This window comes from Chroicocephalus ridibundus, chromosome 2 (genome assembly GCF_963924245.1).
Source record: "Chroicocephalus ridibundus chromosome 2, bChrRid1.1, whole genome shotgun sequence".
Taxonomy (NCBI): domain Eukaryota; kingdom Metazoa; phylum Chordata; class Aves; order Charadriiformes; family Laridae; genus Chroicocephalus; species Chroicocephalus ridibundus.
The window spans coordinates 35,031,120-35,044,592 of record NC_086285.1 but is presented as its reverse complement, the minus strand read 5'-3'; the positions used below and the strand labels follow the sequence as shown (position 1 = coordinate 35,044,592).

The 13,473-nt window shown below is 38.1% G+C and overlaps 1 protein-coding gene across 2 annotated transcripts in view; it reads right to left on the bottom strand.

Moving 5' to 3' along the window:
- Positions 1-1,948: 1,948 nt before the first annotated feature.
- Positions 1,949-13,473, bottom strand: part of SP4 (Sp4 transcription factor) — a 29,051-nt gene continuing 17,526 nt past the window's right edge. The window contains exons 4-6 of one of the 2 annotated variants that reach the window (XM_063324991.1): positions 8,519-8,747; positions 8,084-8,283; positions 1,949-5,779 (exon numbers count right to left, since the gene is read on the bottom strand). In XM_063324991.1, the coding sequence (XP_063181061.1) occupies positions 5,532-5,779; positions 8,084-8,283; positions 8,519-8,747 (677 nt within the window). In that variant the 3' untranslated portion in view covers positions 1,949-5,531. The remainder of the gene's footprint in view (positions 5,780-8,083; positions 8,284-8,518; positions 8,748-13,473) is intronic. The other variant, XM_063324989.1, reaches the window with a different exon arrangement.

Sequence of the window (13,473 nt, the reverse complement as noted above, 5' to 3'; positions counted from 1 at the left end):
CTCTCAGTCTTCTCTTCTCCAGGCTAAACAAACCCAGGTCTCTCAGCCTTTTCTCTTAAGAGAGGTGCTCCAATCCATTGATCATCTTTGTAGCCCTCCACTGGACTCACTCCAGTAGTTCCTTGTCTTTCTTGAACTGGGGAGCCCAGAACTGGACACAGTACTCCAGATGTGCCCTCACCAGGGCAGAGCAGAAGGGGAGGATGACCTCCCTCGACCTACTGGCCACGCTCTTTTTAATGCACCCCAGGATATCGTTGGCCTTCTTGGCCACAAGGGCACACTGCTGGCTCATGGTCAACTTGTTGTCCACCATGAAATGGTGGGGCAACCACCCCAGCGAGAGACCTTTCACCATTTTTGTTAATGGTGAATAACTTGTGTTACGGAGTGGGCACATGGAGCCAAATCACCCCCTCAGGTTGGTTTACTTGAAGAAAGTGCCTTTAGCGACATTCATATCAGTCGATTCTGTCACCAGTTGAGCTGCCGGTAATAATGTCTAGCCATTTTTAGAGAGAAGCAGTCCTGCTAGAGAAGGTATCTTGCTGTTCTCTCCCCACAAAAGCTATTCTGGCAAGCAAAGATAGCGTGTGCTAGTTGCTGGTCCCCACACTGTTTCCACGTGCATTGACAAATCTCAGGATATTGGGAAACGATGCAAATGGCTTTGGGGAAGCGGGGATATGGAAAGCATAAGGAAATGACAGTGACAGCAGAATTTCAACATGAATTAAATATGAATATTACATATAGAAAAAACCCACCCTGGTGTTTTCTACTTACCTGTACATAAAATTAAGCTAATGGAATAAATGTATAAAATATAATTTCAGAAAATTACAACAATGTTACTGGATCCAAAGTTGCAGAAGAAATGACTCAATTTAGTGTTATACTCTATCTTTCACTGAGTAGAACAATCACATTTAAAGGACTAAAAGGGTAAAATGCAACATGCATATTCATCCTTAATGTCCTTATGCTAGATTATGTTACGTTTTCTGATATTGTACAATGGTGGCTGCACAAGTAGAGGACTACTCTCTTCTCAATAATCTAGAAATTGCTTCAAAACCCCCTGTATTTATTAACAATAAAAATACCAGTGCCACAATACTAAGGAACTGGCCAATAAAGACGTATTAGTTGGTCAGATGCAGTTACTTTGAATTATGACATAGTTTGACTTTACTTAATAAGTCTGTCTGATGTTAGAATCGTTGAATTCAAATAGAGGTTAATGAGACTTAAAATTAAACAGGTATTTCAGCAAATGTACAATAAAGACAATTGATTTTAGATCTCAATTAGGAAAGCGGAAAGATGATTCTGTCTTGCAGTACGAGGCCAGAAGCCACAAATTTTAAATTCCATCTTCTTTTGGAAGATGGAACAAGCAAGTGGTGTTGTTAGGTGTAGATGTGGCACTTAGGGACATCATTTAGTGGTGGACTTGGCAGTGTTAGATTTACGCTTGGACTCAATGATCTTAAGGGTCTTTTCCAACCTAGAAGATTCTGTGATTCTATATTTGTTTCTTCTTTTGTGAAATCCTACTACTTGTTCACTGCAAAAGCATGGCAAAGTTTCCATAAAATTTTTTTTAGTATTAAAAAACATTATAATTAGCAATTTACTATACCACCAAAGTTATTTTGGTGTAACACAATGCAGGGGACTGTTTACATTTCACTAAGAAATACTCAATATATTTTATATGAGTTCAAGTCAGTACTTTGGGATCTCCATTTATTTGTTCGTTTCATTCCCTGACTGCAATACAATCATGACACTTCTATTATTTCTCTCTCTCTCAAACTGAATTATCTTTTTCTCCACCCCCCCCCCCTTTTTTTTTTTACTTTTAATTATTTATTTCTGTGTGCGTTCACACTCCTTACCTTAGAAAAGTTTTTCCTTTGGTTATTCCTTTGGTTATTCCTATGTTCAGGAATAACCGTAACTTCCATTCCCAAGGGCCGAACGAATCCCACGGAATTCGTGCTGAGCTAGAATCTGCTGGTTTAATTCCCTGCTGGGAGTTTGCCAGTTGGGAAACGCTGACCAGCAAGTACAGGTCTTAATTACACAAATCCAGAAGCTGCTGCCAACCTTTCCCCATTGAGAGGCATTTGCTTTCTGGTGTTCTTCTTGATGAACAGATTATCACTCAAACGTAATTTATTGCTGCTTTATATTGTAAGTAATTAAATGAAGAAACCTTTTAAACTCAAGGGAATTTTAATAGGTTACTTGCAAAATGTTATTGCAGGCAACAACTTGTACATGATTTTAGTTCCAAACCCACCAAAAAATTATACAAATCAGCATTGTAAAAGTGTCAAATTAATGCCTTACAGGCTTTTCTGGCAGAATGAATTTCTAAATTCTAGATGTGGGGAAACGTTACTCTCATTTTTTTCCTTTTCCATTTTTTTAGAAAAATTTACAAGTGAAATATTACTACAAAACTTTTTTATAAGGAATTTTTGCAAAACATTTACATTTTTACCATCAACTATTTTTCTGTTTCAAAATCATTATGTAGATTTAATACCCTATGCTGCACATCAATTCTTGCGGGATGACAATTCAGTGACATGCATAAAAAAACACCACAAGGCATTAAAATGAAGACTTAAATACAAATATTGTTGCAATAAAACAGTTATAAAATTGAAAAATAGGACCTAAACATCATGCTTACCTAACTTTGACAAATTAACTTTTTCTCCTAGATTACACACTTTTATTACTGCTCTCGTGAAAGAATGTGATAAATAATGACTTAACACCAATTTCTAATGTAATCGGCAACACATACACGAACCTAACCAAAGAAAGTATATTGTAAGAAAAAAACTATTCTAACACTGGAGTTCTACCATGGTAAATACACTTTGCACTGATAATTACAATAAAGCAAAATTTTTAACAGTGGCAAAGGGAATGAACAATGAAATGCCATTAAACAAGATACTACTGCACATCTGTGCCCTATTACTTACAACAGCTATATCCCACTGAGTCAAATAAAGGACATTGAAATTTACGATCCTTTTAAGACAGAAAAGTGGATTCAGAATGGTATGCAGAACAGACTGGCAAAATGCTTCTAATTCCAGCGGTAAAATGTGCACCTGCTAACACAAGTTAATGTACTTGAGATGCTATGAAGCCAACCAGATTTAGGGTCTGATACATCTATAATAGGGACTCATCGCAGATTAAAAATTACTTCAGTTTCCTATCTGCATACATAAGTATGCATGAAAAAATTATGTATGAAATGGCTGTGCAGAATGCTCGTAACTTCCATTTACAAAAATTGTTAATTTCTAGGAAACATGGTATTAACATTAGGAAAGTTTTTTCTTTGCATAAAGAAATTTATAGCACTGATTGTGAAGCTTAATGATAAAATATATATTTGACGTTTCATTTCCTATATAATAAAATTAACAGTTAATACTACCTAATGTTCATCTGTATTAAATGTAACATCTAATTGATTCTGATGTTTTAAATCCAGATACATCAGTTAAGAGTACTTTAAATAAAATATACAAAATAATGTACAAAACCCAACTAAAATTTAAAGACTCTGTTACAAGTCTACAAAAGCTTTAAGAAACTTGAAATTTATAACCACAGTGTAAAATTGTTTTTCTTTAATCTCAAAGCTTTTTATGTAAACTGAAAGTATAAAATACCTTCAGCTTAGTATTTTGCTACAAAGGGCTGGCCTAAAGTGTACACAGTGTAAACAATGATTGGTATTTCTCTTGCTTCAAAAATACAGAAAACACCACAAGATTGATAAAGTATTCAGATGAGAAATATATGTTTCGTGAGGGAATGCACAAGGTATCTGTTACGTCTCTCAAACCAACAGCTACCAAACACATTCGTCCTTTTGGAATTTGCTGGGAAAAAAACCAACTTACCCTTCTTGCACTGTACTTCCTTTAGTTACATCAAAAATATTTTGGTGTAGAAATTTTTTCTAAAAATGGTCATGAGAATTATTACCAAATGACTGTATGTGTAAAAGGTTATTTTTATACCTATGGGAAGTAATTATAAATCCTGAGTATGAAATATTTGGCCATCTTTCCTCCTTGTATGTACTGGAGTTTTCACATACAAAATGCAGTTTGTTTTTGTTATCGTTGTTTTTAATTTCCTCTATATCCCTATTAAACTGGTACATCTGAAAATGTAACCAAACCTTTGAAATCAAAAAGTCATGTAGTAAAAAGATAACTATATTTGTCTTTCCCCAGTTTGTTTTGTGGTTGGAGGCTCAATGTAAGACCTGATAGGTAACAGATATTTATTACCAGCCCACATATTATCCTTGAAGAGAAAACAAAGACAGTAATATTTAGGGGAAAAGAGAGAAAATGTTTACTGTCAATACCTTTTTTTGGTTAAAATGTGATAATTAATTCTTTTCTTTGGCTATTAAGTCAAAGCATAAAGAACTCAGCACATTAACCACAATATAATAACTAGTATTTACAGAGAGAAGATACTGGAGAATGAGCTACAACACTCAATTGTCTCATTAATTTCCATGAATTCTAACAAAATTAAAACACTTAAATACTTAAGGTCGAGTTTTAATGATTCATGTTACCTACAAGGTTATAAATGGACCACAAATGTTTTAAAATATAATGAAATACCAAAAACTGACACAAAAGCTGCCATATTCATTTTTCATCCTACATAAAGATACAGTTACTTTTGTAAAATCTTATGTTACTATCTTTCTATGGGTTTATCTTTCCTACTGTATACACTAATTCTACATAACCTTAGCTCTCCAAACAAAGAGAGGAATTAGAACTCACTGATTGTCATTTATACACACTACTATAATGTAGTGGTCAACATTAATCTGAGGTCCACCTCAGAACCACTTCGCAGCATGCATCATCCAGCTGCTAGTTGAGTAATTCCAAAACTTGAGAAAAGACGGCCAAAATCAACTGACGTGTTCTATGGACTGAGCAAAACCTTAAAATATTTCCACTATCGTTCAGTCGGCTTTGCTGTGCCTTATGGGAAAATGATGTTCTCATGAAAATATTACAAATTTATTATAAAAACAAAGTACCTTCATCAAATGATATTAATCCTAGTCAAGCTCCACCCTGTTTTACATTGATATTATCTAATTTTATGAACACATTAACATACAATGCTAAAATGGGGGGGGGGAGTTCATTTAAAATCATTACATGACATACAGACATATAACTAAAAAAGTACAGTATGGAAATAATATTCCCCCATCTGTTTATCCAGTACATCAATTTGCGCTGTTTGTATTTTTGAAATTTTTGTCTTGTTGCACCGGTGTACACTTCCCATGCTGACCCTCCAACCTGGAACACTTACAGAAGTCATGACTGAAAACATGATTTCCTGCTCTGTAATCCACTTTACCAGCCCACTTCCATATCCTGAAAGGTATGTAAACTTAAGTGCAGCACTAGGCATCCATATAAATGATCCTTTCAGAATTCTTCCATGTTTGTTGAAACATTAGGGGTTGCTGGGTTTGAATCTTGAGAAATGGCAGCAACAGTGACAATTCTTGGAGAACCAAGAACCTCAGTAACTGAAGAGTCCAGTTCTCCTGAGGTAACAATAGCAAGGGCCGTTCCACCACCCTTCTTGTTCTGATGAGTTTTGACATGTTTTGAGAGATGGTCGCTTCGCATAAACCTTTTAGAACATTCCGGGCACTCAAATCTTTTTTCACCTTTTTTAAAAGAAGAACAAAACCAAAATGTTACTGAAAGAGAGCACTGAACACTTTTTGCTTGGTCATTTGAATCTGACCTTTTTCTATTCAACGTTTGAACTGTCTTTAAAAGGATACAATGTTTTCTTCTCTACCTGTCTGATTTCCAGGTCAAAGGCTTTTGGAAATCCACTCTTCACTACTAAAATGTTCTCAACAAATACTTGCTACGCTGTGATTATCTGGTGAGAAGCTTTGACTTTCAGGTCACCAGAGAATTTTCATAAACTTCTATAAGTCTGACAGAGTAGGTCTGACAGAGTAGTCGAGGTAGACAACATCCATTGCTCTCCCCTCATCTACCCAGTGAGTCATGCCATCATACAAGGCTATCAGATTGGTCAAGCATGATTTCCCCTTGGAGAATCCATGTTGACCACTCCCAATAACCTTCTTTTCCTCCACATGCTTAATGATGACATCCTGAACAAGCTGTTCCATCACCTTTCCAGGCATGGAGGTGAAGCTGACTGGCCTGTAGTTTCCCAGTCCTCCTCCTCGCCCTTTTTGAAGACTGGAGTGACATTGTCTTTCCTTCAGTCCTCAGGCACTTCTCCAGTTCTCCATGACCTTTCAAAGATGACGGAGAGTGGCTTAGCACTAACATATGCCAGCTCCCCCAGCACTTGTGGGTGCATCCCATCAGGGCCCATTTGAGTTTGCCTAAATGATCTCTAACACGATCCTCCTCAACCAAGGGAAAGTATTCCTTTCTCTAGACTTTTTCTCTTACCTCCGAGGTTTGGGACTCCTGAGGGTGGGCCTTAGCATAAAGACTGAAGCAAAGGCGGCATTCAGTAATTCTGCCTTCTCTGCATCCTCAGTCACTAGGGCATCCACCTCATTCGGCACCAAGCCCACATTCTCTCTAGTCTTCCTTTTACTGTTCATGTACTTGCAGAAGCCCTTCTAATTGTCCTTGACATCCCTTGCCAGAGTGAATTCCAAGTATGCCTTAGCCTTCCTCATTGCATCTCTGCATACTCTGACAACATTCCTCTATTCCTCCCAAGTGGCCAGTCCCTTTTTCCACATTCTGTAAACTTTCTTCTTCCATTTGAGTTTTCCAGAAGGTCCTTGCTCATCCATGCGGGCCTCCTGCCTCCTTTGCTTGATTTCTTATTCATAGGGATGCACCGATCTTGAGCTTGGAGGAAGTGGTGCTTGCATACTAACCAGCTCTCTTGGACCCCCCTACCTTCTAGAGCACTAATCCATGGGATTCCTCCAAGGAGGTCTTTAAAGAGGCCAAAGTCCTGATAATCCTACTTATTACCCTGCTTCTTGCATGCAGGATCCTGAACTCCACCAACTCATGGTCACTGCAGCCAAGGCTGACCCCAGCCTTCACATCCGCAACCAGTCCTTCTAATTTACCGTACTAAGAAGTTCTGTCACTTTGTTCAAATGTAATTAGTGCTTAGACTTTGAGTGCTATCTTCTGATGCTACAAGTTGGGCAGGAGGGCAACCTTCTTGGGGCTAGAAATACGAAGGCTGATAAATTTTTCAGTTTCTAAAAGGTCCACCTTTCCAATCTGAACTGCGAAGAGAACTTGCTTTATTAGTTCTCACCTGAAACTTCAAGAAACTTCCCAAGAAGATCAAATCTGATGTATGGACTAGGTTAATAAATTTCTTAAGGATTGAGCTAGTTCCAGTGAGAAAATTACAACCCTGGTCCATGGCCAATCCTACATAGAACCATATCATAGAATGGTTTGGGTTGGTAGGGACCTTAAATTCTAGTTACAACCCCCCTACCACGGGCAGGGACACCTCCCATTACACCAGGTTGCTCAAAGCCCCATCCAGCCTGGCCCTGAACACTTCCAGGGATGGTGCATCCACAACTTCTCTGGGCAACCTGTTCCAGTGTCTCACCACCCCCACAGTAAAGCATTTCTTCCTAATATTTATTCTAAAGCTACCCTTACCTACATGCTCAAGAAAATTTGCCAAATTTAGATCAGGCATTCATTAGCTAATGGAAATTACCTGTCTGTGATGAAACGGTCATCTTTTTCTAACACAGGTAGTAAAGAACCGTTTGAATAGATCTCATTTTATTTATTTGATATCACAGTCAGCTTGCATTGATGAAAACTGAAACCTACCACTTACTCTGTTTTAAAGTTACTTTATTTAGATTTAAAAGAAGTTTTCAGAGCTCCTAATAAGTGGTCTCTTTGATAACACTATTTAACCATGGCCACTATGATTCAGACTTGGTGTACTATACATACAGAGAAGGCTGACCAACCTGTGTGAGTTCTTCTATGTCTTTGTAACTCATCGCTCCTTGTAAATCGCTTGCCACAAAAAATCCAGTTGCATATAAATGGTCTTTCACCAGTATGCCAGCGCAGGTGTGCTCGAAGATGAGATGTCTTGCCATAAACTTTTCCACATCCTTCAATATGGCAGATATGTTGTTTCTTTTTTCCTGGCTCATTGCTGCCTCTAAAATGATCAAATTTAAACAGGCAGGCAATTATATTCTAAAGTATTATTAATTATTAGGAAAAATATTTCATGCTAATAGAGACAATTACAATTCCCTGTCTAAAAAGAAATATATAAACATACATTCTAATAAAAGCATTAAAAAATGTAGGCAATATAAGAAAATCTCATGCCCAAATGAGACAAACTGTGGTAAGACGCCTAAATATATACTGATAAAATTTACATTTACCTTCCTTCTCCCTCTCTGCAATTAGGACATGAGCAGGCAACTCTTCTCAATCTCTTGCCAGGTTGCACTTCCTGGTCAGAAGCTTGTTGAGCCTGTTGCAGCTGCACTTGTGTTATCTGATCAGGACTAACAGCACCAATTGCTGCATTAGCAATGCCACCTACTGCTACAGTAACAGGAGCTATTGTGGCTTGCTGTACTTTTACTCCATCCTGTCCTTGCTGTTGACCTGTAAAATAAGAAAGTGTTTTTACTTTTTTTAGTCATTTCAATAACTGAAATGCACAAATAAACTTCACACGTTTTATAGAACAAAAACCCACCAAAAGTTAAGGAGAGCTACCAAGCAACAGAAAATCCAGCCCATTTTCCTGAAGCACTACCAGAGGACTTACCTGCTACCTTAGGTAGCCCTGTTTTATGTAATTTGCTATTAGAACAGTACAAGACTGAAAATTACTGACTGATATTAAGAAATGTGAACTGATTTAAGAAGTGTTTTCTTTTTCTCAGAAGTTGAGATAAATGAGAAAACGCTAAACAAAATCTTAGACAAATAGATTGTTAAATCTATTGCCAATTAATGTCCCTCTAATAACCTTTGAAAACCTATCTATATTCAAAGAACTAAAATTAACTAATTGTAAAAGTTGCTTTATGGCACATACAGAATTGTCACTTCTCCTACAATCTGTCCTGAACCAACACTGAACCACAAAGGAACTTCCACAACGAAAAATAAATGTTGTAGGACTATACTTGAACAAGCTAACATACCAGAGCTTTGTTGGTTTGGTTTTTTTTGCAGGATTCACCACCTGGGACAGGGTAATCCTGGTTATGCGAACAAATTGGTGGGCGAGAGGCTGGAGAGCAGCCCCGCAGAAAGAGATCTGGGGGTCTGGATTGATGTCAAGTTGAATATGAGTTAGCAGTGTGCCCTGGCGGCCAAAAGGGCCAACCATGTCCTGGGGTGCACCAAGCACAGCATAGCCAGCTGTTTGAGGGAGGTGATTGTCCCACTCTACACTGCACTGGTGCAGCCCCACCTTGAGTGCTCTGTGCAGTTTTGTGCACTTCAATATGAGAAGGACATCAAAGTGTTAGAGCGTGTCCAAAGGAGGGCAACCAAGATGGTGAAAGGTCTCAAGGGCAAGACTTACAAGAAGCAGCTGAGGTCACTTGGCTTGTTCAGCTTGGAGAGAAGGCTGAGGGGTGACCCCATTGTAGTCTACATCTTCCTCAAGGGGGGCAGCGGAGGGGGAGGTGCTGATCGTTCTCTGGTGACCAGCCATAGGACACATGGAAATGGTATGAAGGTGCGTCAGGGAAGTTCAGGTTGGACAGTAGGAAAAGGTTCTTCACTGAGAGGGTGGTCGGTCACAGCAACAGGCTCCCCAGGCAAAGTGGTCACGGCACCGAGCCTGTCAAGAGTTCAAGGAGCATCTGGACGACGCTCTTAGTCATATGGTTTAGTTTTAGATAGTCCTGTGAGGAGCAGGGAGTTGGAGTCAATGATCTTTATGGGTCCCTTGAGATATTCTATGATTCTGTTTTGCAGAAGGGAGTATGATTCCAAGAAGACTGGGAAAGCAGCTTGACTGAATTAAATGGAATTCTAAGATTCACTTGATGAATTAAGAATTCAATTTCATTGCATAAGTTTATTGATCTCATTGGCTTTCTTGATCAAAGGAAATCAGGATTACCGTCTTGATATGAAGGCAAAATAAAGACTATTTCAATATAGGTAAGAAGTGTAGTTTCTTGAGCAGCAGAGTAATATTATGTTTGCTTAAAAAGTTAGTACTATACGGTCTAAGAAAATAATATGACAAAATAAATCTGACACAGAGATATGACTTCCAGCTGCAATCTGACAACACTGAATGCCTGTCCTGCCAGTAACAGGAATGGGACAAAATATCATTAGATGCTGATAGTTTCCAAAATTCAGTGCCTTCATACACATGGGAAATAAGAGGAAACACTACCTACTTATTCAGAGAGTGTAATAACCAACCAGAATTCCTTAGAATAGACTATAATATTTTAAGACTTGAAAGTCCTCAGTATTGAAGCATTAATTCAAAACTTATAAATCCCTTGGAGGTAACACGATTCAGAGAGATTCAAATGGGTACTCCAACTTACTTCTCAAGCATGTGTATCAGATACCATCAACAGGGATAAGACTGAGAAGAACACTCTCTCTGAAGTCTAAACTGCCTGGCTACCAAGTGCATCCATACACAACACAGCAAGGGATAATGACTACTTCATTCACAGGATTGCTGAGGAGCAATGTATGTTATCTTGTATAACACCTCGATAACAGCCATAGATGAAACCTAACACACAGCATGTAACGCCACCATATACACACAGATAGGTTAGGACTACAGAACAAGATATACAGAGAACTGCCCAAAGGGACTTGACTGTCCTCTAACAGACCACTGTTGGCTACAGGAATAGGATAAACCTGTCTTGTGCCTAGGTCAGCACCAGGTTATTTTCACCAGAAGCACTGACCAAATTTTCCCGGTTATCTCTTTCTGTCTGGAACTTGCACCTGTCTGCCTAGATATGAGTAAATACAAATTCCTTGTTTTCTTAAGCAGGCCACAAACATTGACAGATGCTGAGTACTTTCCGTTCTCTGAGAAGAACAAAGACAAACCCAGAAGAGATAACGTTTGAATCCCACTTGCTGTTGGACAGACACTTATTACAAGAAAAAAAAAAAAAAAAAAAAAAATCGAAAGAAACTTTGCTATTTGCAGCAGAGGGACCACAGAAAAAGAATCACAGGCTTAATCTTGAGTGCAGAGCCTCCATGCGTCTAGGACAGAAAAAAGTCTTTCTTTTCAGAATAGTACTGGAAATCAATTTATTTCCCATATTCTAATGGGAAAGAAAAGCATTGATGAAAATCCTTGAGGAAGAATAGGACAGGGTAAGGAGAACACTGTGGTATAAATGCAAATAGTAATATCTGCTTGGGTCTAACAATGGTAGAAGCAGACACAAGAGCTTCCAAAGAAAGTGCTAGTCCAGGGGCAATTCCTTGTCAGGCTGTTAAGCTGCTGAAGTGCTGACCAAGTGCTGTGAGTAGCCAGAGTCAAAGATGGCTGCTCATTTTTGTCACGTCTAATGCTCATCTTAACATGATAATGTAATTGCTCGCGTGGAAAACCAGCTGCAGTTTCTGGTTAGCCAAAGGCAAATAAATTAACAGGAAGAACTTGCTCAGCTTGTAGTCTTTCGCAGAACACAAACCACTCTTCTGTCTGTTAAATGCACCCAAGATGCAAACTCCTTTAATTCACACAGCGGCACTATAAATGATGAGTCTACAAATGGTTGCTGTAAAAGTTAAACATGCAACAGGTATTATGGCCACACCTACTGCAGCCTCTTATGCTATTTTCATTATCAGTCACATTTTCAAGTACATTAATAAGAATTATCCTTTGTCGTTACAGTCTGTTAGAGGAATGACTCCATCCATGTCACAAAGTCCTATTTGAGCAAAAAAAGTCCCTGGACCTAACCAGGCTGTGGTCAGAACACAGCTGAAGAGCATATTTTTCTCTCAGTTTTCCCTTTATCTCTGATTTTCTTGAATTGATATTAAATTTTCAATGCAACTTTCCCCTTGGCTGCCAGACCAAGGCTTTCCAAGTAAGATGTGAATTGAGGCACTTGAACCCCGAGGAGGACGACTTCATTTTTTCACTCCACAACTAGTGCTAGAGTGATGAATGTCTAGCACATAACTCCTGCTGGATCTGGCCAACCCACATTTATGAGGAAGCCCGTTCAGCATTTCCAAAAATCCGATATATTGTGCTGATTCGATATGAACCAACTTTCAGTCTCTAAGTCATGAGACTACCAATCACACAAGGGTCTTCTAATACTTCTTCAGAGTATCAAGTGGCACTGCTGACACAAACTACCTGCTCCAAACTTTCCCTCCCCCATGTGAGGACCATGCGTATCTTGAAGTATAGGATACATACTACTGAGCTACGACCTTAATCTATTCATTAAACATACTATAGTGATACATCTGAGTAGAAATTCTTCACAATAACTGTAAAGGTGACAACAAAAATACAAAAGAGAAAATGCCAACAGTAAGGTCTCAAGCAGACAATTACATTATCCATATGGTTTCAGCTAAACAGTAATTAAATGACTGCTCTTTAGATAGCAGTAACAAAGTTATTACATTTTCTAAGTGAATCTTGATTTTCTTCTTTAAACTAATTTCACAGAGCTGTTATTTTAAACTCCCTTCCTTTGTATTCCACTTACTAAATTCAGAACAGAAGGTTCTGAAACTCAAAATATCAGACAAGTAGCCTTATTTAAAGATCCAGGCCACAATATTCAATAAGCAAATCTCTACTTTTTGAAGTAAAAGTGTAACTGAAGGAAGCACACATATCTGATAAATGTTCTTTGCCAGAGTTTTAATTAGTTATTAGAAAACACTGGGAAGTTCAACAATGTAATTCCTGGACTTAATTTTTGTTTTGAACTCCTGAAAAAGCATCCCAACAAGCCAGCACACTAGTAGCATACAGGACAGAAATAAATGCATCTCATTTTAAAGTTGTTAAAGATAACTTTTTTCATTCTTGTTCTTTGAGAGTAAAATGAATGTATTTTAGACCAGCTGAAAAATCTTTGCTCTTGAAGAAAAATCAGGAAGCTTTCACAAAACAACTGACTAGTCTAAATCTCAAAGTGAGCCTGCTATAGTCTTGAGTTGCATGGCGTTTTGATTTTTTTAAACTATATACTGAAATCCACTACGGATCACTAAGGGCTTCAACTTTTACATCATTTATACTTATTAAGGGAAGACAAAGTTATTTCATTATTTCTTCAATTAAGTTTACTGAAGAAAAGATACTGAGAAAACTTAACCGTTGATACAA